Genomic DNA, 22,580 nt, shown 5'->3' on the forward strand with positions numbered 1-22,580 from the left:
ACAGTGTACTGTTTCATTTCTATTTTCAGGCCCTTCTACTTCTACCCTTGCAGGCCAACCACAATCAAGCAGGAGCCTGGCAGGGCAGGATCGTGCTGTCATGATGCAGTAAAACATTGTGAAGAGCACAGCAAGCCACAATAATGCAGACAGCATTGTAACACTTACATCCAAACGGTTCTGTAAACAGCACCAGCAAGATTTTAATTGGCCAAATGCGCATTCAGCCACCATTCTGTACCTATTGAGAGTGTAATTAAACCTTCCTTTGCCAGGGCTTCTGAAATCAGGTACAATCTCGTAACACAAGGGTGGGGTCTCCTAGAATAAAAGTGGGGACAGTTACTCCATTTATGACAATGTCATTTGATGAGAATAGCATCCCAGTATGTCCATGAAGGAAAACTACCAATCAGCTGAAAAGTCTGTCATCATGCACTTTTCTAGCAGTCCATGTTGGCATCCATGAATCAGCCTCTGTGGTTGACAAGGTCCAGCACAGCAACGGAGTAGTAGCCTTTGTGGTTTATGTACTCTGGTGCTCCTCGAGGGAGGACAAGCTTTGGGCACAAATATTATCATGGCCCCAGTGCAGTTGGGAAACCCCATTCTCTCAAAACCAGCAATTACGGCAAGGATATTTTTTATGCTTGCCAGGTTTGAGTAAATCACTTGCCTCATTGCCTCTGAAACCTCCACCACCACAACCATCCCACTCAAATTGCCAACACTGAACTGGTTAGCAGTGGACTTGTAGAAGTCAGAAGTATCCAGCTTCCAGATGGTTATACAACCAGCTTCTGGACCAGCATGGCCACCCTCTCTCAAATTGGAGGTTCGTGAAAAGCTGCTCCCAAAGCTCCAGAAATGTCACTTTCTTCATGCAAAACTTCTGGAGCCACTGCTGATCATCCCAGGTCCACATGATGATACAATCCCACCAGTCTGTACTTGTGATCCTGCTCAGGAAGCACTGGTCTACACAGAGGACATCAGCAGCTATACTGAGAGTTGTGAGCAGCATTAGCCAGTTAGCATCTCATTCTCCTCCTCCGCTGAGAGGTGCCTTCAGTAGGTCAGAAAATGCCATCAAAACATCCACCAGCATCTCATGGATGCTCTGCCCATTTCCTGAAATGGGAACAAAAGAACAAGCAGAACAAGTTCTTCTATCTATGTTGTTGGCTCTGGTTGCTGAGAGCATGAAGACCGAAAAGATGGCTTGGCTGAATGTGTTGGTGGGCTGAAACAACTTCCAATATGGTTCTGAAGGATGGATAGTCAAGTTTTCCCACAATGCACCAGGAACCAAGGACTAGAGCAGCTATAGCTACAGAGGGAGCCAGGAAGTCTGGGATATATGCAGGTTTGACTCAGGTCTGCATAGTGCAGAGTGGATGCGGAACAGCAGGTGTGAGACCCAGGTCCAAAAATTGTAAACCCAGGGTCATTAATCAGTGTGGATATTCAAGTGCAGACTTATAAACACCAAGTCTCTGGACTCAAATCCAAAAGACCCTTGGCTTACATTGCAGCGCAGATATCCCCTAACTTAGGTAAATATTCTTTAACCTGTTCTTTCCCTCTTCTAGCCTATGTTCCTTCCCTTTGTTGCTAATATTATATGTGTTAAGCATATGGTTACACACAACCTTTTTAGTTAAGACCAACAAAAAAAGGCATTAACAACTTCATCTCCTAGCCTCAAAGTAAAGCACAAGGCATCCCTGACATATAGCTTTAACCATTTGCTGTAGTGTTCAGAGGCAGCCGCTCTGGCTGTTCACAATGTTCTGAAAGTCTCTGCACCTCTGCCAATCAGTGAGGCTCTCTCCCATTGAAAAAGTTATCCCATTAGGCGGATATTGCTCATCAGACTCCAGCCTTGTTATCAGACACCAGCATATCCCTTTCAGCCTTCTGAATACACATTCCACTGTTATTCTCCAGCTACTCAGGATATAGTTGAACAGCCCCTTTCTCTATCCAAATGTCCAGTTAAAGGCTTCATACACCAGGGAAGCCAAGGGCAATCTAGGTCTCCCAGAAGGACCGTGGGAATCATACCATCATTAACATCCAAAGTAGTCCTGGGAGGACACGTGTTCATTAAAGAAAACAGTTCTGAGTTTCTAATGATCCTAGCAACATGGATCTTTCCAGACCACCTCACATCAATATTGGCAAACCTTCCACGGTGATCAACCATTCATCAACATTATCTGAAGCACCATTCAGATATACCCATTTCTGTTTATGAACTCTGGTGTGGGAGGCAAAAGAATATGCACAAGGGTCTCATCAATCGCCCCAATATAATTCAGGAACCCCAACCATGCAAATCCATCAATAATCTCCTGTGCACTACCAAGTGTTATCACCTGGGGGATCAACACTTTAATGCACTGAACATCTCCATGACAACAGCTGCAACAGCACCAAACTGATTAGCTACTGACCAACTGGGAGATAGTTAGCTTCGAGATGGTGATGGCCACAAACATATCCATGGTAAGAGGAACTCTCATGTTCATACTCTACTGCAGCAGCTCAGGGGTTAGTAGCATACAGATCTCTGGTAAAGTGGCCTATATCCTGAAATTCTATCACAACTATTGGTCATCCCAGGTCTGCAGCACTATCCTTTCACACCACTCAATTTGTTTCTCAAGCCCAGACATGGTGCTCCTCCAAGTGAAGCTGCCCCAGGAAAAGTTCATCCACAGGTAGTTGCTCAGTTTCCCCCTCCTCCTCTTCCCAAATTGGCTCAGCAGCGCAGTAGCTGACTCCCAAAGCCATTTGGCTGCATGACTACAAATACAGCATTAATTACTGTGACAGATATAACAATATCCTGCAATACTCTACACAAATTTTATGGAATTAAGTTAAACCTTATTGAACTAAGGATTTCAGGAGTCAATTGAATTAAAAATGTCATTGTTTATGTGCTATTTTGGAACTGTATGTAATTTCTCTAGGAGATGTGACTAATGCAATCTCTGGGAAGCATTAGGAACTTCAAAGGACTTTTTCGGAAAATACATGTGAAATGGAATCCCTTGGGTTCACCAAAAGGGGTCATATAAGGTCTCTTATGATATGCAAGTATGGAAAATGTGCAAGAAGTTCTGAATATATGCTGAAAATTATATTCTGTAGGCCTTGTAAAGACAGGGTATGCTACTTTTGGATGACTTGAGACAAACTTGTCCAGACAAAGTGGAAGACACTTATCTCTCCAGCGGACCATTGTATATTGTGTTTCTTATTATAGAAATCTATTAGCATACTAAGTCAAATGCTAATGAAGAGCTTGCAGAGACTTCAAAAGGAAACTAACAGGAAGAGGTAAACAGCAGGGGGCAGCGGGGAGAGACGCTGTTTTCAGGTGAAGATAAAAGCTCTGGTCTGGTCTATCTGGGATGCAGAGAGATACGCTGGCATCCTTCAATCTATAAAGACAAGTGCCAGCAGGCTTCATCTTATGAAAGGGGGATCTCAGCCATCCTGGTTGAAAATGCTGAGGAAAGGACTTAAAATAAGCTATCTTGCTGGAGACAGGAATGTTTTGAGAGTTAAATTTCAGCTCTAGAAAGACTGTTATGATTTTGTTTTATATGTAATCATTTGTTTCCAATATTCTTACTTTCCATCATCTAAATCTCTGTTCTTTGGTAATAGATATATTTACAGTGAAAACAAGAATAAGTTTAAGTGTTTGTTAAGAAAAATGGCAATCCTGAATTAAAACTAGTAAATTTTTGTGTACTATTCCTCTGAGAGCAGCAAATCTGAGACTTCTGTGAGTGTTCGGTGGACCAGGGGCTGGGTGCTCAAGAGGGATGCTTGGTGTGCCTATCGTTAACCTTCACAGACAAAGCAAGGCCTGCCGAGGCCTGGAAGTTAGTGCTCATGTTGCTAGAGGATGTTGGAGTCAGGGAGCTGATCCACAGCAGGCACAGACAAGACTTCCTCATGCTAAGGGCAGGTGGAAGTGAGGTGCCTCACAACTCTGGATGCCTTTGGGAAGCATCACAGTAGAACACTCAGGGCTGACCCCTGTTGGAGCCCATTAGATAAGCCCTCCCAGTTAGACAACGAATCATTGATAACTACTCTTTGAGTACGATCTTTCAACCAGTTGTGCACCCACCTTATAGTAATGTCATCTGAACCAGATTTCCCTAGTCTGCTTATGAGAATGTCATGTGGAACTGTGTCAAAAGCCTTACTAAAAATCAAGATATATCATGTCTATTGCTTTCCCCCATCCACTAGGTTTGTGACCCTGTTCTTGACAAATCCATACTGACTATTCCTTATAATCCTATTATCCTCTAGGTGCTTACGAATTGAATATTTATTCCGGTATCTTTCCAGGTACTGAAGTTAAGTTGACTGATTTATGATTGCCCAGGTCCTCTTTGTCCCCCTTTTTAAAGAAAGGTAGTAGGTTTGCCCTTTTCCAGTTCTCTGGGACCGCACCTGTCCTCTGAGTTCTCAAAGATAATCACTAACAGTTCCAAGATTGCTTTGGCTAGCTCCTTAAGTACTCGAGTGAATTTCATCAGGCCCTGCTGACTTGAATATACCTAACTTATCTAAACATTATTTAAACTAGTTTTTCCCTATTTTGGAATGTGCTCCTTTCCCCTTGTTAATATTGTGCTGAGTATCCAATCACCATTAATTTTCTAGTGAAGATTACTGAGCTTGGCAAAATAGGCATTAAACACCTCAGCCTTCTTGCTGTTATAGTTATTAGTGTGTCTTCTCCAGGAAGTAGAGTACCTACACTTTTCTTTGTCTTTCTTTCAATCCTAATGTATTTAAGGAACCTCTTACTGCCTTTTATGTCCTTTGCTAGGTGTAATTCATTTTGTGCCCTTACGTTTTTGGATTTTGTCCCTACATGCTTGTGCTAATGTTCTGTACTCCTGAGCCATTTGTCCACATTTCCACTTTTTGTGGAATTTCTTTTTGATTTTCAGGTCATTAAAGAGCTCCTGAGAGAGCCTTCCTATTCTTCCTATCTTACTTCCGCATCAGAATAGTTTGAAATTATGCCTTCACTACTGTCCCATTGAGAAACAGCCAGCTCTCCTTAACTCCTTTATCCCTTATTCTCTCTGTACCAACCCAATTTTCATCAAGCCACCATGAGAGAGTCAAGTTGTAAACGTAAATTTTGAATACTTTTAATTTTTTTTAACAAAACAAATATTTAAAACACCACTTAAATTAAGAACTTTTATCTCAGCATGATAACTATACTGTTGGGACCAGCTTCAGCATAATGTGTGCATTAATTTACACTACGATTGTAAATAAGATCCTAGATTACCTATTAAATTTAAACACTGCAGCTTTACAATGGGTATCTTCATCTAGCTGTCCTATCCCAAGATCCTAGTAAAGCACAGACATTTTGAAATTCATTTTAAATTTTATAATGGCTTTATCCCAGAGCACATCGTGAGTTAATACACCATAAGACTGACCATAATATGTACCTGATGTAAAAATGTCTTAGTTATATATAGACATATTTTAGTTCATCACAAAAGAGATATAACTGAAACAAAATGCCTTAGGTGACAACACAGAATGTAGAGACCTCTCCTAAGTCACTTATTCAAATCCAACCCATACCTGATGACTATTCAGTAGCTTACCTGAAAGCACTTTGGGTGCTCTCTCATACCACAAACATGTCACTACAGTAGACTAGCAACGTTACTGGCAATTTTAGCTGGCATGCTATAGAAAGTTATTCATTTAGAAGTGTTTGGGCCTCCTTTGAAACTTTTGCTTGATATATTCAGACAATACAAAAAGAAAAGGAGTACTTGTGGCACCTTAGAGACTAACCAATTTATTAGAGCATAAGCTTATGCTCTAATAAATTGGTTAGTCTCTAAGGTGCCACAAGTACTCCTTTTCTTTTTGCGAATACAGACTAACACGGCTGTTACTCTGAAACCTGTCAGACAATACAGAAATTCCTAAAAACTGCAGAACAGTCTCCCATGGGAAGTGGAGGAAGCCCCACTGCTTGAGAAGTTTATAACTAGACAGAGAAAAAAGCCTAGAGAAAGTACTGTAGGGAATGATCCAATAGGTCTCTCCCCACTTCTGCAGTCTCTAAATTCACATTTTTGTGCTCTCAGAAGGTGTGTAGATAGCTCCTTCATTCATAGTACAGTTTTACAGAGAAGTGGAATGCAAGATTCCCTACAATGGTCTGCCAACGTGCCTCATCTGTGAGGAGAGGCAATTTCTACAGGTTAGAGGATAGCTTGGTCTCAAAGTTCAGCACTCTCAAAGAGCACTAAATTCCCAGTTTTTTAAAATTAGAGACAGAAAAGTTCTATTACACCAATTAGTGTGGTCATAACTCTTTCTTCACAAATAATTAAGGATGAAGTTCAATTAAAAATAAACACTGACAGCTGTGTTCCAATCCGGACTTGGACCGATGCAAACCTTTCAGACTACATACCAGTATGTGTACCATACTGCACAAGACTAACTACACTGGCTGCTAATGCAGCTTTTAAGGGTAACCAAGAGTGCACCAGATTACCACTGTGACATGACAGCCATGCCCACATAACATTAGTGAGGCATTATGTACTAACTACTACTGACAAAAATTTATGATGTGGAGTTGGGGGGGGGAGGGGGAAATCAAGATTTCTAGAAATCCTATAGTCAGTAAAAACCAGCTTGAGCAAATATTTTAAAGCATCTGCAAGATTTCCAATACAATTTTGATAAAGACTTTACTGGTTAACTAATGATTCCTAGTTTCCTGTGTCGTTATTTAAACCAAGTTTCACCTTATGTCCATATTACGCTTCCCCACCCCCCACTGCCATTTGCGCTTGCCTCAGTACTGCATTCTCTAAAGCCGATTAACTACACCCAGTTTTTGATTCCCACCCTCGCTCCCTCCCACGGCGAGCGGCACGCTCTTCTACGGGAGCCGCACAAAAGCCGGGCGGAGAGGAGGCACCGCTCCGAGGAGCTTGGTTTTCGAGCCCAACATAACCCGCGTCACCTGTTTGCAAGGGAAGGAAGCGCCCCCCTCACGCCCTTTCCCAGCACCCGCTCCGCGCGCGATGCTGCAGGCCGCGCAAGCGCCGCCTCCCGTCCCCATTCCAAACCCACCCCCGACTCAGTGCTTCGCTCACACCCCAACCCCCCCGCAGCACGCCCAGCCGCCCCAGGACCCGCCCCGCCAGGAGGCTCCCCCTCACACCCGGCCCCCTTCGATCACCTCCCTCCCCCACAGGCCCCGCGGGTGCCCAGCCGGCCGCCCCCCCCTCACCATGGTACAGATAGAGGCGATTTTGGAGACCGTCATTAGGATTTCCATCCGCCCAGCGCCATCTTCCGCCCACTCACAGCGCCGAGCCGGGGAGGGGGCAGCCCCCACCAGCCGCTGCAGCGGGACACGTACCCCGCGCGCCAGACCCGCCGCCCCAACCGCCGGGCGCGCGGCTCCGAGAGGCAGAGGCTAGAGCGCGAAACCCTCCTCCTCCTCCCCGCCCCGCGCGCGGGCACAGACCGCGAGCCCACCCCGCCTTACGCCGGCTCCCTCTGGGCCCTAGCGCCGCCCCACAGCTGCCCTCTGCTTCCTCTCGGGCCTTTGCACCGCCCACTCTAAGCGGCTCCCAGCACGGGGCTGTAGCGCCGCCCCACATTGGCTCTCTCCGGGCGCTAGCCCTACTGTGCCATTCAGCCCCCTCCCCACCGGCCCGGCTGCCCACGCCACCTGGAGTCCTGCCGGCCTGGGGCCCCTCCACCACCCGCGCCTGGAGGGGACGGGCCCCACCTGCAGGGTGGCAGCGCAGCACATGGCGGCAGTAACCTGCCGCACCTGGCCGAAGTCAGGCCCTCCCCCCCGCGGCCACAAAGCGTGTGCCTGGCTGACACAGCAGGGGCCCCTGGAGCCTGACCAGGGGCGGGCTCTTGCTGTTTGGGGCCTCTTCCCGTTGCTGGGGGGGTCAGAAACTTAATTCTCCATACAGGGGAGAGTGGTGGGCAAACCCCAGAGTCCAGGAGCCCAGGCGTTGAGAACAACACCCCAGCGTACCTGCAGTCAGGCCCTGCCCTGCCACTATTAAACACTGGCAAAGCTCCAGAACTGGTAAAACATTGTGGTACCATTCACAAACAGGAGCCTGATTTGCCTAGGGTGACCAGATGCTAAATACAAAATATTGGGACTGCCGCAAGGGGAACACCTTTTCACCCGACACTCACCCGGCACCTTCAGCAGTGGGAAATAAATCTTGCCACTGAAGAAGGAAGTACCCGCCGCCGAAATCCGTCAGCAACTGAAGGGCCCGCCGTCAAAGTGCCGCTGAAGACCCAGACGTGCCGGGTCAGTGTAACAATGAAAAAGGCGCGCCCGCTGCCCATCATCACCGCCTAAGGGAGGGGAAAAGAAAAAAAATGCACCCGAAACAAAATATCGGGACAAATGGTGTCCCGACCGTACTTTGGTCAGGACACGGGACAAACTGCTCAATATCGGGACGTCTGGTCACCCTAGATTTGCCACTGTTTTACTTCAGCTTTAAACAGCTGTAACACCATTGACGTGGATGGGGTTACACCAGCATAGTGTAACTAGGGTGACCAGATGCCCTGATTTTATAGGGACAGTCCCGATTTTTGGGTCTTTTTCTTATATAGGCTCCTATTACCCGCCCACCCCATCCCGATTTTTCACACTTACTCTCTGGTCACCCTTAGTGTAACACACACGCCTCCTGGGTGTGATGTTCTTTCCCATCTAGTGGCACTGAGACCACTTAGAGAGAGAGATAAAATGAGTCTGTTCTACAGCCTTAGCTAACAGCCAGTTGGCTTTTACCGCATGAGTAGAGGCTCATGCACTAAGCTCCAGAGGGCCCCGGTTTGATCCTGCCCGCTGACCGGTGTTACAAGTGGGGGCTTGTATGGCATTTCAACTAGGAAGACTGAAGCTTGGGACACACTTCCTCAGCTGGAGGAAGTATGTAACCCACACACCTCCTTGGTGTGGTGTTCTGTTCCTTCTGGTGGCACCAAGACCACTTAGAGAGAGTTAAATGAGTCATGCTGAGGGAATTGATTGATTGTTGGGATGATGAAAAGACAAGGTGAGAAGGGATTTTTAATGAGTTTTTTTATTATGTTTTTTAAGGTGGGGAGGCATACCCCTGACTCAACGCCAGAGCCTGTTCCAGGAAGAGACAGGCTAAACCTGCAGCTGCTGAAGGGATAGGGATTATCAGAGTGGTCAGTTTATACATATATATTTTTCAAACAACAGATCTAGAACTAGAACTAACAAGACCTGTGTCCATTCATCTTAATCACTTTATATGAGACTCCCTTTCCTCCATCCTTTGTCCTTTTAGATTACAATGTCTTTGAGGCAGTGACTGTCTCTTCCTACACATATGGAAAGTGCTGAGCACATTTTAATAAATACTAATAAATACATAAATAAACAAACAGTGTTTAGAAACAAGTGGCCAAAACTCATAAGGGCTTTTTTTTTCCACTGTGAAAACCATAGATTTTTGAATCTTTACTATATAAACAATTGTGATTCTTCACTTCTGAAGGTCATTAGAAAAATCCTACTTAACACTAACATTAGACCCAAAAAAATGCAGCTCAATAGCTCTTTCAACTAAAAATTGGGGGGGCAGAGGTGTATTTTCAAAATGAGCATTATAACAGAACTATTTGTTGCAACCTTAATTTTGGAGTTGCAAGCACTCCATAATATTAACTACTTGATGGATCATTTGATGATTACCTGTTCTGTTCATTGCCTCTGAAGCACCTGGCATTAGCCACTGTCAGAAGACAGAATACTGGGCTAGATGGAAAGTCCCTGGAAAAATCATGGAGCAGGTCCTCAAAGAATCAATCCTGAAGCACTTGCATGAGAGGAAAGTGATCAGGAACAGCCAGCATGGATTCACCAAGGGAAGGTCATGCCTGACTAATCTAATCGCCTTTTATGATGAGATTACTGGTTCTGTGGATGAAGGGAAAGCAGTGGATGTATTGTTTCTTGACTTTAGCAAAGCTTTTGACACGGTCTCCCACAGTATTCTTGTCAGCAAGTTAAGGAAGTATGGGCTGGATGAATGCACTATAAGGTGGGTAGAAAGCTGGCTAGATTGTCGGGCTCAACGGGTAGTGATCAATGGCTCCATGTCTAGTTGGCAGCCGGTATCAAGTGGAGTGCCCCAAGGGTCGGTCCTGGGGCCGGTTTTATTCAATATCTTCATAAATGATCTGGAGGATGGTGTGGATTGCACTCTCAGCAAATTTGCGGATGATACTAAACTGGGAGGAGTGGTAGATACGTTGGAGGGGAGGGATAGGATACAGAAGGACCTAGACCAATTGGAAGATTGGGCCAAAAGAAATCTGATGAGGTTCAATAAGGATAAGTGCAGGGTCCTGCACTTAGGACGGAAGAACCCAATGCACAGCTACAGACTAGGGACCGAATGGCTAGGCAGCAGTTCTGCGGAAAAGGACCTAGGGGTGACAGTGGACGAGAAGCTGGATATGAGTCAGCAGTGTGCCCTTGTTGCCAAGAAGGCCAATGGCATTTTGGGATGTAGAAGTAGGGGCATAGCGAGCAGATCGAGGGACGTGATCGTTCCCCTCTATTCAACATTGGTGAGGCCTCATCTGGAGTACTGTGTCCAGTTTTGGGCCCCACACTTCAAGAAGGATGTGGATAAATTGGAGAGAGTCCAGCGAAGGGCAACAAAAATGATTAGGGGACTGGAACACATGAGTTATGAGGAGAGGCTGAGGGAGCTGGGATTGTTTAGCCTGCAGAAGAGAAGAATGAGGGGGGATTTGATAGCTGCTTTCAACTACCTGAAAGGGGGTTCCAAAGAGGATGGCTCTAGACTGTTCTCAATGGTAGCAGATGACAGAACGAGGAGTAATGGTCTCAAGTTGCAGTGGGGGAGGTTTAGATTGGATATTAGGAAAAACTTTTTCACTAAGAGGGTGGTGAAACACTGGAATGCGTTACCTAGGGAGGTGGTAGAATCTCCTTCCTTAGAGGTTTTTACGGTCAGGCTTGACAAAGCCCTGGCTGGGATGATTTAACTGGGAATTGGTCCTGCTTTGAGCAGGGGGTTGGACTGGATGACCTTCTGGGGTCCCTTCCAGCCCTGATATTCTATGATTCTATGATTCTATGGATCTTTGGTCTGATCCAGTATGGCTGTTCTTATGCTCTCCTCCCTGCTCTATAGATCATACAGGTCCTCGCCCATTCTCACAATTTTCCCTCACCTCTTTCTGTCAAGAGCATATTTTTCACACTGATGGTAATTCACATTAAGACCTCTTAGGCCTTGCTCAGTATTATCCCTCCACCTTCTCCTGGGTCAACCACAAGGTCAAGCATCAATAGGATGTCTGTCCAAAAGACACTTAGCTCATCTGTCTTTCATCATTCTAACAACATGCCCAGCCCACTGAAGACAAGTTTTGACCGCTAGGCAAGGTCAACACTATACCTTCCAACTGTGGTTGACCTCATCTACCCACATTACAGTAAAATATAGAGAGCCTTGTCTCCACTAGGATTTTACAGCAAGATAATTAATGTGCATTAGTATCTCACTGTAAAAACACACCTCTTTTGGCAGTGAAGACATAGGCACAGGTTGAGGTGCATTTGTGTTGTAGCTCATTGTGCTATTAGTCAGGTGTGTGTCCTTGGGTGGAGGAACAGATGGTATATACTGTTGGTTTCCTTAAATTTTAATTTCTTTGCTTTTTAGGTTCTGTGTTAAGTATATTATAGGTAAATCTAATTTAACTGACACCAAGAATAGTGTTTTTATGTTATTTTATATATAGTACAGTGGGATTAATCTAAAGGCAGCAACTCTGTACCTAACTCCTAATTTATCAGGAGTCATTCAAGTACAATTCTAAGTCAGTTTTATCTCCATAATCTCAACACCTGAAGGAGAAGAAAATTAAAATAGTTTATAAATATTTACAGTAGTTATAGGAGCAGGGGGAAAATAACCGGATCCTTTGCCAAATAAAGAAAAACTAGATGAGATTTTAGCAGAGATTTTTTTAGTGTAGTCTCTGTGTTTATAGAGGATAAAGATATAGAAGGATATAGAAGAGCCTTCCTTCTTTCCTATATTTTGGAATCTATAAGAGTCCTATTGTTAAAAACTTGTTACTCCGTCTCTTGTTTAAGAGTTCTCAGGTGGCATTTAAGAAATGTCATCTCACTATCCTCAATAACCCTCTTTGAATCCTGTAATTGCTCTACCTTATCTTATCCCATTGTGAACCAGGGTATACATAGTTAGGTTATTTGTAAAAACAAAAGGAGTACTTAGAGAGTAACAAATTTATTAGCTGTAGCTCACGAAAGCTTATGCGCTAATAAATTTGTTGGTCTCTTAGGTGCCACAAGTACTCCTTTTCTTTTTACGGATACAGAATAACATGGCTGCTACTCTGAAACCTTAGGTTATTTGATGATTGAAAGAAATGATATCAGTTAATGGATTTTTACAGACTCTCTTATACTACCTGAAGCATTTATTTAAGGTAATTCTCAAACGATAAACAGTTAATAAGGAACTTCCCTTTTTTTCTGTCCTCATGTGATTGATTGGCGATCCCTCAATTCGAGGATGATCTCTACCACGGATTTACATATGGGTCCTGAGATGACTCAGGAGTCCCATCCTGGAACCCCAAATCCGCCCACAGTAGATAAGGACATTTTGTGGTAGGCCAGCAGCCTGCTGGGAGAAAGTTATTTCTTTTTCCTTCCTCCTCTCTCTTTTCAGCTTCGAGGGCAAGGCACTTCTTCTCGAAGCGGGCTACTGCCCGATGGAGGATATGGCACCACTGGGGTCGGTTGGTGGCTTGCTCTTCCCAGTTTGTGATGTCCACATCAGTTTTCTTAAGATACACTTTCATTGTAGCGTTTCCTCTTTCCACCACGGGATCTCTGACCGGGGTGAGCTGAGAGTAGAGGACCTGTTTTGGGACGCAAGAGTCTGGCATCTGCACACAATGTCTGGCCCAGCAAGGCTGGTGCATGAGGATCATTGCTTCAATGCTGGTAACATTGGCTACAGCGAGGATGCTGGTGTTAGTGATGTGATTTTACCACTTGATGCAAAGGAGCTTCCGGAGGCATTGTTGGTGATACCTCTCCAAACTTTTGAGGTGCTGTCAATAGGCCACCCAGGTTTCACATCCATAGAGACGTTTAGGAAAAACAACTGTCTTTTAGACCTGTATCTTGGTGTCCTGCCATAGGTCACGATCTATGAAAATGCATCAGAGTAATTTCCCAAAGGAAGCACTTGCACACTGGATCCTGTGCTGGATCTCACTGTCGATTTTTGCATTTTGAGAAGGTTGGCTACCGAGGTAGCTAAAGTGCTCAACTGTCTCCAAAGTCGGACCCTCGATGGTGATTTGTGGTGGGTCATGTGCAAGGCCTGAAGCAGGTTGTCCTCATGTAAGCAGGGTCTGAATGAACTCTCCTATGACAGCTAGTTGGGGGGGGGGAAAGAGACTTCAGGAGCAAATTGTATTTACATGAACACACCTACTCTGCCAAGATATCCAGCAGATAGAGCTGTGTTGCTCGAAGTGATCAACTTTGGCTGGTGTTTGGATACAAATCACTTTAGTACTGAATGTAGGGTAGTGAAATGTTATCATCAGTGTTGTCTTTACTGTATGAATAAAGGGGAGTAGAACTGTGCTTAACCTATCCCAAATGAGGGGGTCACCCTCAGCTGAAAGGATCTTGTTAAGCCAGGGGCTTGAATGCCAGACCCCTGTGAAAGTAAGAGAGGGGGGGATAGGTGTCCCAGTTAGGAGGTGTGGACCGTCCCTAAAGGTGGTCTGCTTTAACCTGTTCCTCCCCACTTTTCAAAGATAGAGCTAAATAGGCTTCATTAGGAGTCTTATGTTATTTCAAGTACTTAATAATGGCTGAAATCACTTGTAGTGGGGCAGTGTTTCTGGCCAGCCTGCTGAGAGCTTAAAAATCACTAAGAGGCTGATCTGCAGAGGTTACAGCAGAGAGGCAGGTGGCAGCCAAAGGTAACTGACGGATAGCCGGCTGGCGAAAGTGGCAAGCAGTCAGCTGGCGGGGCAGCTGGGTGGTGAGGAACAGCAGCTGGCGGAGTGGCCAGCAGAGAGGAACCATGGCTGGCGGGGTGGTCAACCAGAGAAACTGCTCAGATGGCAGAGCAAGCAAGGTGTCTTCTTCACTGGATGGGAGGTGAGCTCACACAGATGCACCTCTGAACCCTGGGTCCTCACTGACCAAGGACAGCCACTGTGAGTTGGGTGTGATGAGGGAGCAGAGGGGGGAACAGTAAAGGAATTTTTGGTTGTAGAACTCAAGAACATGAGGCAGAAGGCACTGTCCCAAGCACTCTGGGGTGGGTGACCTGCTCACAGTTTTATGATTATGAATTCCTGCTTGTGGCATTTTCCCTAATTAATATCGGGTGACGTCTCTCCTTTCATTAAAAGTTTCTTTTCTACACTCAGACTGCTTGCAAGTGGGGAAGTATTGCCTCTCAGAGGTGCCCAGGGGCAGTGTGTAATTTTCCCAGGTTATGTTGTGGGGGCTTGGGCCGGTTCTGTGTTGTATTGTTGAAAAGGAACTCCTACATATTGAATCGGGCCCTGGTTGCTGCTGACTCCACCTGGCACAAGGGTTACACTCACATATATTTTCCTAATTATTTTAACTATACATTCTCAGGCATTGTTTGAGATCTGACAACTGTTGCATCAAACATGATGCTTTTCTGCAATACCATAATGAAGAGATAATGAGTCAAATTATACTTTCAGTTACAACCACATAATCCCATTGACGCTTATTAAGTGAACAGGACCATTTCAGAGAGTACAGAAGCAGATGCAGTGCTTACAAATAAAGTGATAGCATGTGTTTGGTCTGTCTGTTTGTTTGTTTCCATGTGGCTGGCGGTTTGAGCCACTATACAAGCCAGGCAAAGAGATCTTCTTGTTCATATTTTTATGTGGTGGGCATAGGTGCCAACTCTGTGGGTGGTCCAGGGCTCAAACACCCACAGAAAAAAATAGGGGGTGCTTAAAACCCACAGCCACAGTGGTTCCAAGTTCCAGGGCTGGCCACTGATCAGCTGTTCTGTGGGCCCCAGGCTGGACACTGATCAGAAAATGGCTGGCAGGAGGTGCTGGGGGTGGGCAGAGGGGTCTTGGGGGAGGAGATGCAGAGGAGCAAGCGGTGGGGCCTTGCAGGAGAGGGTGGAGCATTGGGCTGGTTGGGGGGGCCCTGAGGGGAGGGGCCAGAGCGGAGGCAGGAAGAGGCAGAGTGAGGGCAGGGCTCCAGGGAAAGAGACGGAGTGGGAGCTGGGCCTTGGGGTGGAGCATCCACTGGGAAAAACAAAAGGCAGTGCCTGTGACTGGGGGTTTGAGCCACTAAATAGGCCAGGCAACATCTGCTTGTTCATGTCTCTGTGAGGAAGGCATGGCTTTAACCCAGTGTTTCAAGTCTGAGTGATTAATCCCTCTTTGTTAGCGAAGGGGTGGATCTGAACACTGAGATTTAGGGTACGTCTACAGTACGAAATTATTCTATTTGAATTTTCAGAAGCTATTTTATACATTCGGTCTTCTGTGTCCCCACTAAAGCACGTGAATTCAGCGGATTGCATCCACAGTACCAAAGCTAGCATCGAAAGTCGGAGCGGTGCACTGTTGGTAGCTATCCCACAGTTCCCGCAGTCCCCGCCGCCCATTGGAATTCTGGGTTAAGCTCCCAGTGCATGGTGGGGCAAAAACATTCTTGCAGGTGTTTCTGGGTGTGTGTCATCAGAAAGCTAAGGAAGACAATCGTTTCGCACCTTTTTGGCGTGCAGACGCCATAGTGCTTTCAGCAGATGGTGCACCGCTCCTCTCCTGCTACTATGAATCCACCTCTCATTTCCTCTCATCTTCCTATGTAATCTCTACTATCTACTCTTTCTCTTCCTCATCGAACGCTTCTGCTGCCAACTCTGCTCAGCTATTGTGAACCGAGCAGCACAGCTTCCACCGCCAACTCTGCTCTCCCACTATTGCCACGCTTCCGAGCTTCTCCATGTTGTCTGTCCTGGGCTCCCACCTCTGTGAAAGCCACAAAAGGCAACCATTTTTGGCCATTGTTCGGTTATCATGAACCGAACAGCACAGCTTCCGCTGCCTCTCTACCATCCTACGTTTTGAGCACTTTTTCCAGGATTACCCGGGCAGGCGCCATAGCCATGGAGCCCGATCAGATCTCCACTGCAGTTTTGACCATTGTAAATACCTCGTGCATTATCCAGCAGTATGTGCAGTACCTGTAAAACTGGATGAGGAAGTGACGACAGCATGATTACTATACGGATGAGGACATGGACACAAACGGCACAGCATGTGGCAATTGGGAGATCATGGTGCTGTTGGGCCAGGTTCATGCCGTGGAATGTCGATTCTGGGCCCGGGAAACAAGCACAGACTGGTGGGACCGCATAGTGTTGTGAGTATGGGATGATTCCCAGTGGCTGAGAAACTTTCGTATGCATAGGGCCACTTTCATGGAACTTTGTGACTTGCTGTCCCCTGCCCTGAAGCACAAAGACACCAAAATGAGAGCAGCCCTCACAGTTGAGAAGCGAGTGGCAATAGCCCTGTGGAAGCTTGCAACAACCAACAGCTACCGGTCAGTCGGGAATCAGTTTGGAGTGGACAAATCTATGGTGGGGGCTGCTGTGCTGCAAGTAGCCAACGCAATCATTGACCAGCTGCTATCAAGGGTAGTGACTTTGGGAAATGTGCAGACCGTTGTGGATAGCTTTAAAGCACTGGGGTTTTCTAACTGCGGCGGGGCGATAGATGGAACGAGTATCCCTGTCTTGGCCCTGGAACACCGGGGCAGCCAGTACATAAACTGCAAGGGGTACTTTTCCATGCTGCTGCAAGCTCTGGTGGATCACAAGGGACATTTCACTGACATCAATGTGGGATGGCTGGGAAAGGTGCACAACACTCGCATCTTCAGGAACTCTGGTCTGTTTGAACAGCTGCAGGAAGGAACTCACTTCCCAGACCAGAAAATTACTGTTGGGGATGTTGAAATGCCTATAGTTATCCTTGGGGACCCAGCCTACCCCTTAATGCCATGGCTCATGAAGCCGTACACAGGCAGTCTGGACAGTAGTAAGGAGCAGTTCAACTATAGGCTGAGCAAGTGCAGAATGGTGGTAGAATGTGCGTTTAGACGTTTGAAAGTGCGCTGGCGCAGTTTACTGACTCGGTTAGATCTCAGCACAACCAATATTCCAATTGTAATTGCTGCTTGTTGTGTGCAGCACAATATCTGTGAGAGTAAGGGGGAGACATTTATGGCGGGGTGGGAGGTTGAGGCAACTCACCTGGTGGCCAGTTTCACACAGCCAGACAATAGGATGATTAGAAGAGCGCAGCAGGGTGCGCTGCACATCAGAGAAGCTTTGAAAGCCAGTTTCATGACTGGCCAGGGTACGGTGTGAGAGTTGCATTTGTTTCTCTTAAAGTTACTCGCCCCATATATATATATATATATATATATATATATATATATGAAAGGAAATAAAGTCACAATTATTTAAAAAATGTTCTTTATTATTTGTTGCACAAAACACTGAAAGAAATCAGAAGCTAGATGTCGTGGGGGGGCGGTATTGGGTTATGGGGGTGAAGGAGGAGGGAAGGACAAGTCCAGGAACCAAATGAAAATTTAGGATATGCCAGCTTTCTGCTGCTTGTGCAGTCCTCAGGGGTTGACTGTGTGGGTCCCCGTAGCCTCCTCCCCCCCCCCCCCCCGTTCTTGGGCGTCTGGGTGAGGAGGCTATGGAACTTGAGGAGGAGGGAGGGCGGTTATTCAGGGGCTGCAGCAGCAGTCTGTGGTCTTGCTGCCTTTCCCGCATTAGATCCACCATACAGCGGAGCTCCCCCATGAGCTTGACCATAGCATCCTGCCTGCTCTCATCGTGCACATCCCTCCTCTCTTTGTATTCATGTAACGCTTTACCCAACTCCACAATTGTTTGCCTCCACGCATTCAACTGGGCCCTATCAGTGCGGGAGGACTGCATGAGCTCGGCAAACATGTTGTCCCGAGTTCATTTTTTCTGTCTTCTAATCTGGACCAGCCTCTGGGACGGAGTAGATAGGGGCCACGTTGAAACATTTGCACCTGCTGCGGGAGGAGAAAAAAGGGAGGGTAGTATTTTAAAAAATACATTTTAGAGAACAAAGGGGATACTGTTTCTCAGTGAAACAGGCAATTCACAGTACACAGCATATGTTCTTTCTGTACAAGGTCTCATTTTGCCTTTTATACTGACGTGCCTGCCACATGTGGCCAGGCAACAGAATTCAGCTTGCAGGCTCTCTGGAATGATCGCTTCACACCCCCCCACCATGGGGCTCCGATGAGGCTCTGAGCAAGGATGAGCTCTTTAAACTAAACGTGAACAGCCCAGCGCGGCTGGGTTTCCCTCCACCATGTGGCTCCAATCAAGCTCTCACTCACCAGAAGTGCCTTCTCCAGGGTCATGGTCTGGAAGCAGGGTTTGGGAATAGGGGGAGACTATTGGCTCCAGCATTAAGAATAGTTCCTGGCTAGGCGGGGAAACAGATTCCCCACTTGCCGCCTGTGCACTGTCCTCCTCCTCCTCTTCGTCCTCCAAAAACTCATCCTCCTCGCTCCGTGCTACTCCCCCCTTGCAGGTGTCCACGGACAGTGGTGGGGTAGTGGTGTTGTCACCCCCCATAATTGCATGCAGCTCCTGGTAGAAGCGGCATGTATGGGGCTGTGACCCAGAGCTCCTGTTTGCCTCCCTGGCTTTTTGGTACGCTTGCCTGAGCTCCTTGATTTTTGTATGGTACTGCACTGTACGTATTTGTATTCCTTTTTTTGGAACATAGTTCTGCCATAACAGATTCATCTCCCCAACATGCAATGAAATCCAGTACCTCCCGTTCGGACCAGGCTGGAGCTCGTCTGCGAATCCGGGACCGCGTGGTCTCTTGAGATGGTGGACTCTGCATGGTCGCCTTTTATGGTGGACTATGCTGTTGGTCACCTGGGCTGATGGTGACCAAACAGGAAATTCAAAAGTTCCCAGGGCTTTTACTGCCTACCTGGCTAGTGCATCAGAGTTCAGAGTGTTGTCCAGAGTGGTCACAAGGGAGCATTCGTCAAATTGCGTCCACAGTACCTGTAACCCGGAACTGCGATCTCGATTTTAGCGCTACTCCACTTGCCGAGGTGGCATACAGAAATCGGAATAAAGAGCCCTTTAAATCGAAAAAACTAGTTTGGTTGTGTGGACGGAACCAGTTTTATTTTGAGGTAACTCGGCTAATTCCGAAATAACCGCGTACTGTAGACCAGGCCTAAGTATATAAATCAGTTGCCAAGTGATCTGAGCAGGCAAACTGGGGAGGTTTCAGATGAAGCTTGCAGAGAGAGTGTGGTTCTTTTAATTTAGGTATGGCTCTATGCCACACAGCAGATATGAAAGGAACAACCTCTGTTACCTGCCTTGGAAGTGGTATATTTTCCTTTCTGGAGAAGGGGGAAAAAAAAGAAAACCCTGGTGCATGCAGTGCAAGCTGGTGGACATAATGGAGAAGATATATGATTTGGAAGTGCAAATTTCAGCTCTGCATAGCATCTAAGAAAGTGAAGTCTTCTTAGATGACCAGATTCCAAAATGCATTGCCACATACACTACAAGGGGAAGGATCTGCAGTAAGAGAACTGGAGAGCATAGAAACCAAAGAAGTAAACTGGTGATTTGTGACTCAGAGGGGAAGAGAACCAGGAGTCATCCAACCAGAATAGACATAATGGTTGGCATGTTAATATTTGAACTTGCTGTTCAGTTGTAGAGAAGGCACAGGGGAATACGTTGATCGTTTTACTTTTAGAGCATAAATGATGCTGTGCATCTTGTCATGTATGCAACTGGTAAAGAATAAAACTTTTGATATCCCAATATCAAAAAAAAAAAAAAATTAGGGGAGAAAAAGGTTACTGAATATTGAACTGAAAAGAGTATTTCAGCTAACAATTTTTTGTCAAATATATCAGCAGCAAACAAAAGACTAAAGAGAAAATATGTCCAATAAAAAATTAAAATAGGAATTTGGAGTTGAGAACAACAGAACAATAGATTTTTAAATCATTACTGCTTTTTGTCTTTAGACAGCTAAAAGAAGATGGAGAGCTGGATGCGAAGGAGATCATATTTCTTGAGGGAGTCAATGTATGCATATAAGAATGTATATCATGATGAAAAGATAGGTTTCAGAGTAGCAGCTGTGTTAGTCTGTATCTGCAAAAAGAACATGAGTACTTGTGGCACCTTAGAGACTAACGAATTTATTAAAGCATAAGCTTTCGTGGGCTACAGCCCACTTCACTGGATGCACAAAATGGAACCTATAATAAGAAGATATATATATATACATATACACCTACAGAGAAGGTGGAAGTTGCCATACAAACTGTAAGAGGCTACTCAGTTTAAGATGAGCTATTATCAGCAGGAGAAAAAAAACTTTTGTAGTGATAATCAAGATGGCCCAGTTGTCAACTATCTAAATGGGCCATCTTCATAACACAACCCATGAGCCAAAACCCACGCCAAGCAAATTGGGCCGTGTCCTTTCCCTTTGGTTCTTGAGTCCAGCAACCCAAAAGTCACCCAAAGTCTCAAAAGTCTCTGTCCCTAGTCAGTGCAGCCCCAGATTTCAAAAGTTTATCTGCAGAGTTTTTCCTCCCAACCTGGGTGGAAATGGGTGGGGTTAACGGGCACCTTACATGATCCAAAGCCGACTGCCCAAACACTCCGTGGGGCTCCGCTCTACCAGCTGTCCCACGAACTGCTCCACAATATATCTTCGGGCCCCCCCACTACTTAACACAACAGTCAATAATTTCAGCTCTTCAGTGATTTCAGCTTGTAGTAGAGGAGCCTCAGTGCTGGTACACCACGGGCCCAAAATGAATTCAGCTCAGCAACCTGTAACTAGACTCGTAGTGGAATCAAAACTAGCTCTGATATTCCACCATGGAGAGAGTGCAATTGGCACATAGGGCCCTCATCAGGGACCCATAGCACCAAGTATTAACACCTATCCCCAACCTCTCTCAATTCGCTGGGTTTTGGAACCCATGTCCCTTACCTAGCAAGTGCTGCTTAGTTGATGGTGAGTCCCTCCATCATAACAAAAGGCCAAGTACAGTTCCACTGTCCTTAATTCACATAATCAGGATAACAACAGTTTATTCTTCCTGCCCCAATAACAGAGTAACTGGGGCTCCTACAGCAGCCAAAGTGACCATCTAGGCAGGGTGGGTGTGCCAATGCAAATGAGATCAGCCCCTAAAGTGCTTTTCCATAACCCACCACGACTCACCACCAGATGTCAGGGTAGAGCTCATCCTGACTCTGCTTACACAAGTAAAGTAATTAAAAAATGCTTACCATTGATTTCTGATATGTCTCACATGGTGCTAATGTTTGGTTTATTACTTTTGCTGTGATTGAAACCTATGTCACTGTTAGCCATATTTTGTTCTTTTGCTGATTGTAAAGCTATTGTTCATGTGCAGGTGGCAATCAGTTCTTAAACACTGCTGTCTTTGTTGTCAACAAAAAAGTAAAATCATTTTGATTCACTCTCTTGAAAGATTTCTACCCTGGAAAATTAGTAGCCTCCCCGATGAGCTTGCAGATGGCCAGCTAGTTTAATAGTCCCATCTGGTTATACTTATAATTTTGTTTTTTTAAAAAGCCACATACATGTATGATAATAACTGTGAACTTACCACTAAGGAGTAAATTCACTGAGAACAGTGTTGCTGACACTCAGGGCTCATGTATGAGAGAAGGGGCAAATCTTGAAATTCTTGCTTAGGTTTTATTGAGTCCTTATTTAGACCTAAGTCGTGATGCCAGCTCTCATGAATTTCTTGCCAGTCTCAATGTTTGTTGCTTTTCTTCAAGCCTCCAGTTTAATTCTTAGAATTATTTGAGAATCTCCACTTTAATTAAAAAAACAAATATGCTTCTAGCCCTCCTGGTTGCTGAAAAAAGCTTGAAAATGTGAACCCTGAAGGCAATGACACTAGAAAACAAATAAAAAGAACCCACATATTATTTAAAAAAAAATCACATGATTTTTAAGCCAATCTCATGGTTTCTAGTGACCGGACTCTTGATTTTTAAAGGCTTGCGATTGGCAACACTGTTAATGAGAATGTGGTGTAAGGACTTCAGGATTTGGGACAGAAATGTCATAGTATTAACATTTACATTACTTAGAATGCCTTCCATTAAAGGATTTCACAGCACTTTGTAAGCACTGATGAATTAATCAATTACAACTGCCAGTGAGGTAAGCGAGCATTATCATCCCCATTTCACAGATAGAAAAACTGAGGCACACAGGGA

At 45.5% G+C, this 22,580-nt stretch overlaps 1 protein-coding gene across 3 annotated transcripts in view; it reads right to left on the reverse strand.

Annotated features, from left to right (window-relative positions):
* Positions 1–7,604, reverse strand: part of USP12 (ubiquitin specific peptidase 12) — a 75,599-nt gene extending 67,995 nt beyond the window's left edge. For all 3 annotated transcript variants that reach the window (XM_073340493.1, XM_073340500.1, XM_073340484.1), the window contains exon 1: positions 7,337–7,604. In XM_073340493.1, the coding sequence (XP_073196594.1) occupies positions 7,337–7,384 (48 nt within the window). In that variant the 5' untranslated portion in view covers positions 7,385–7,604. The remainder of the gene's footprint in view (positions 1–7,336) is intronic.
* Positions 7,605–22,580: the final 14,976 nt, after the last annotated feature.

The sequence above is a fragment of the Lepidochelys kempii genome, chromosome 1, assembly GCF_965140265.1.
Source record: "Lepidochelys kempii isolate rLepKem1 chromosome 1, rLepKem1.hap2, whole genome shotgun sequence".
Taxonomy (NCBI): Eukaryota; Metazoa; Chordata; order Testudines; family Cheloniidae; genus Lepidochelys; species Lepidochelys kempii.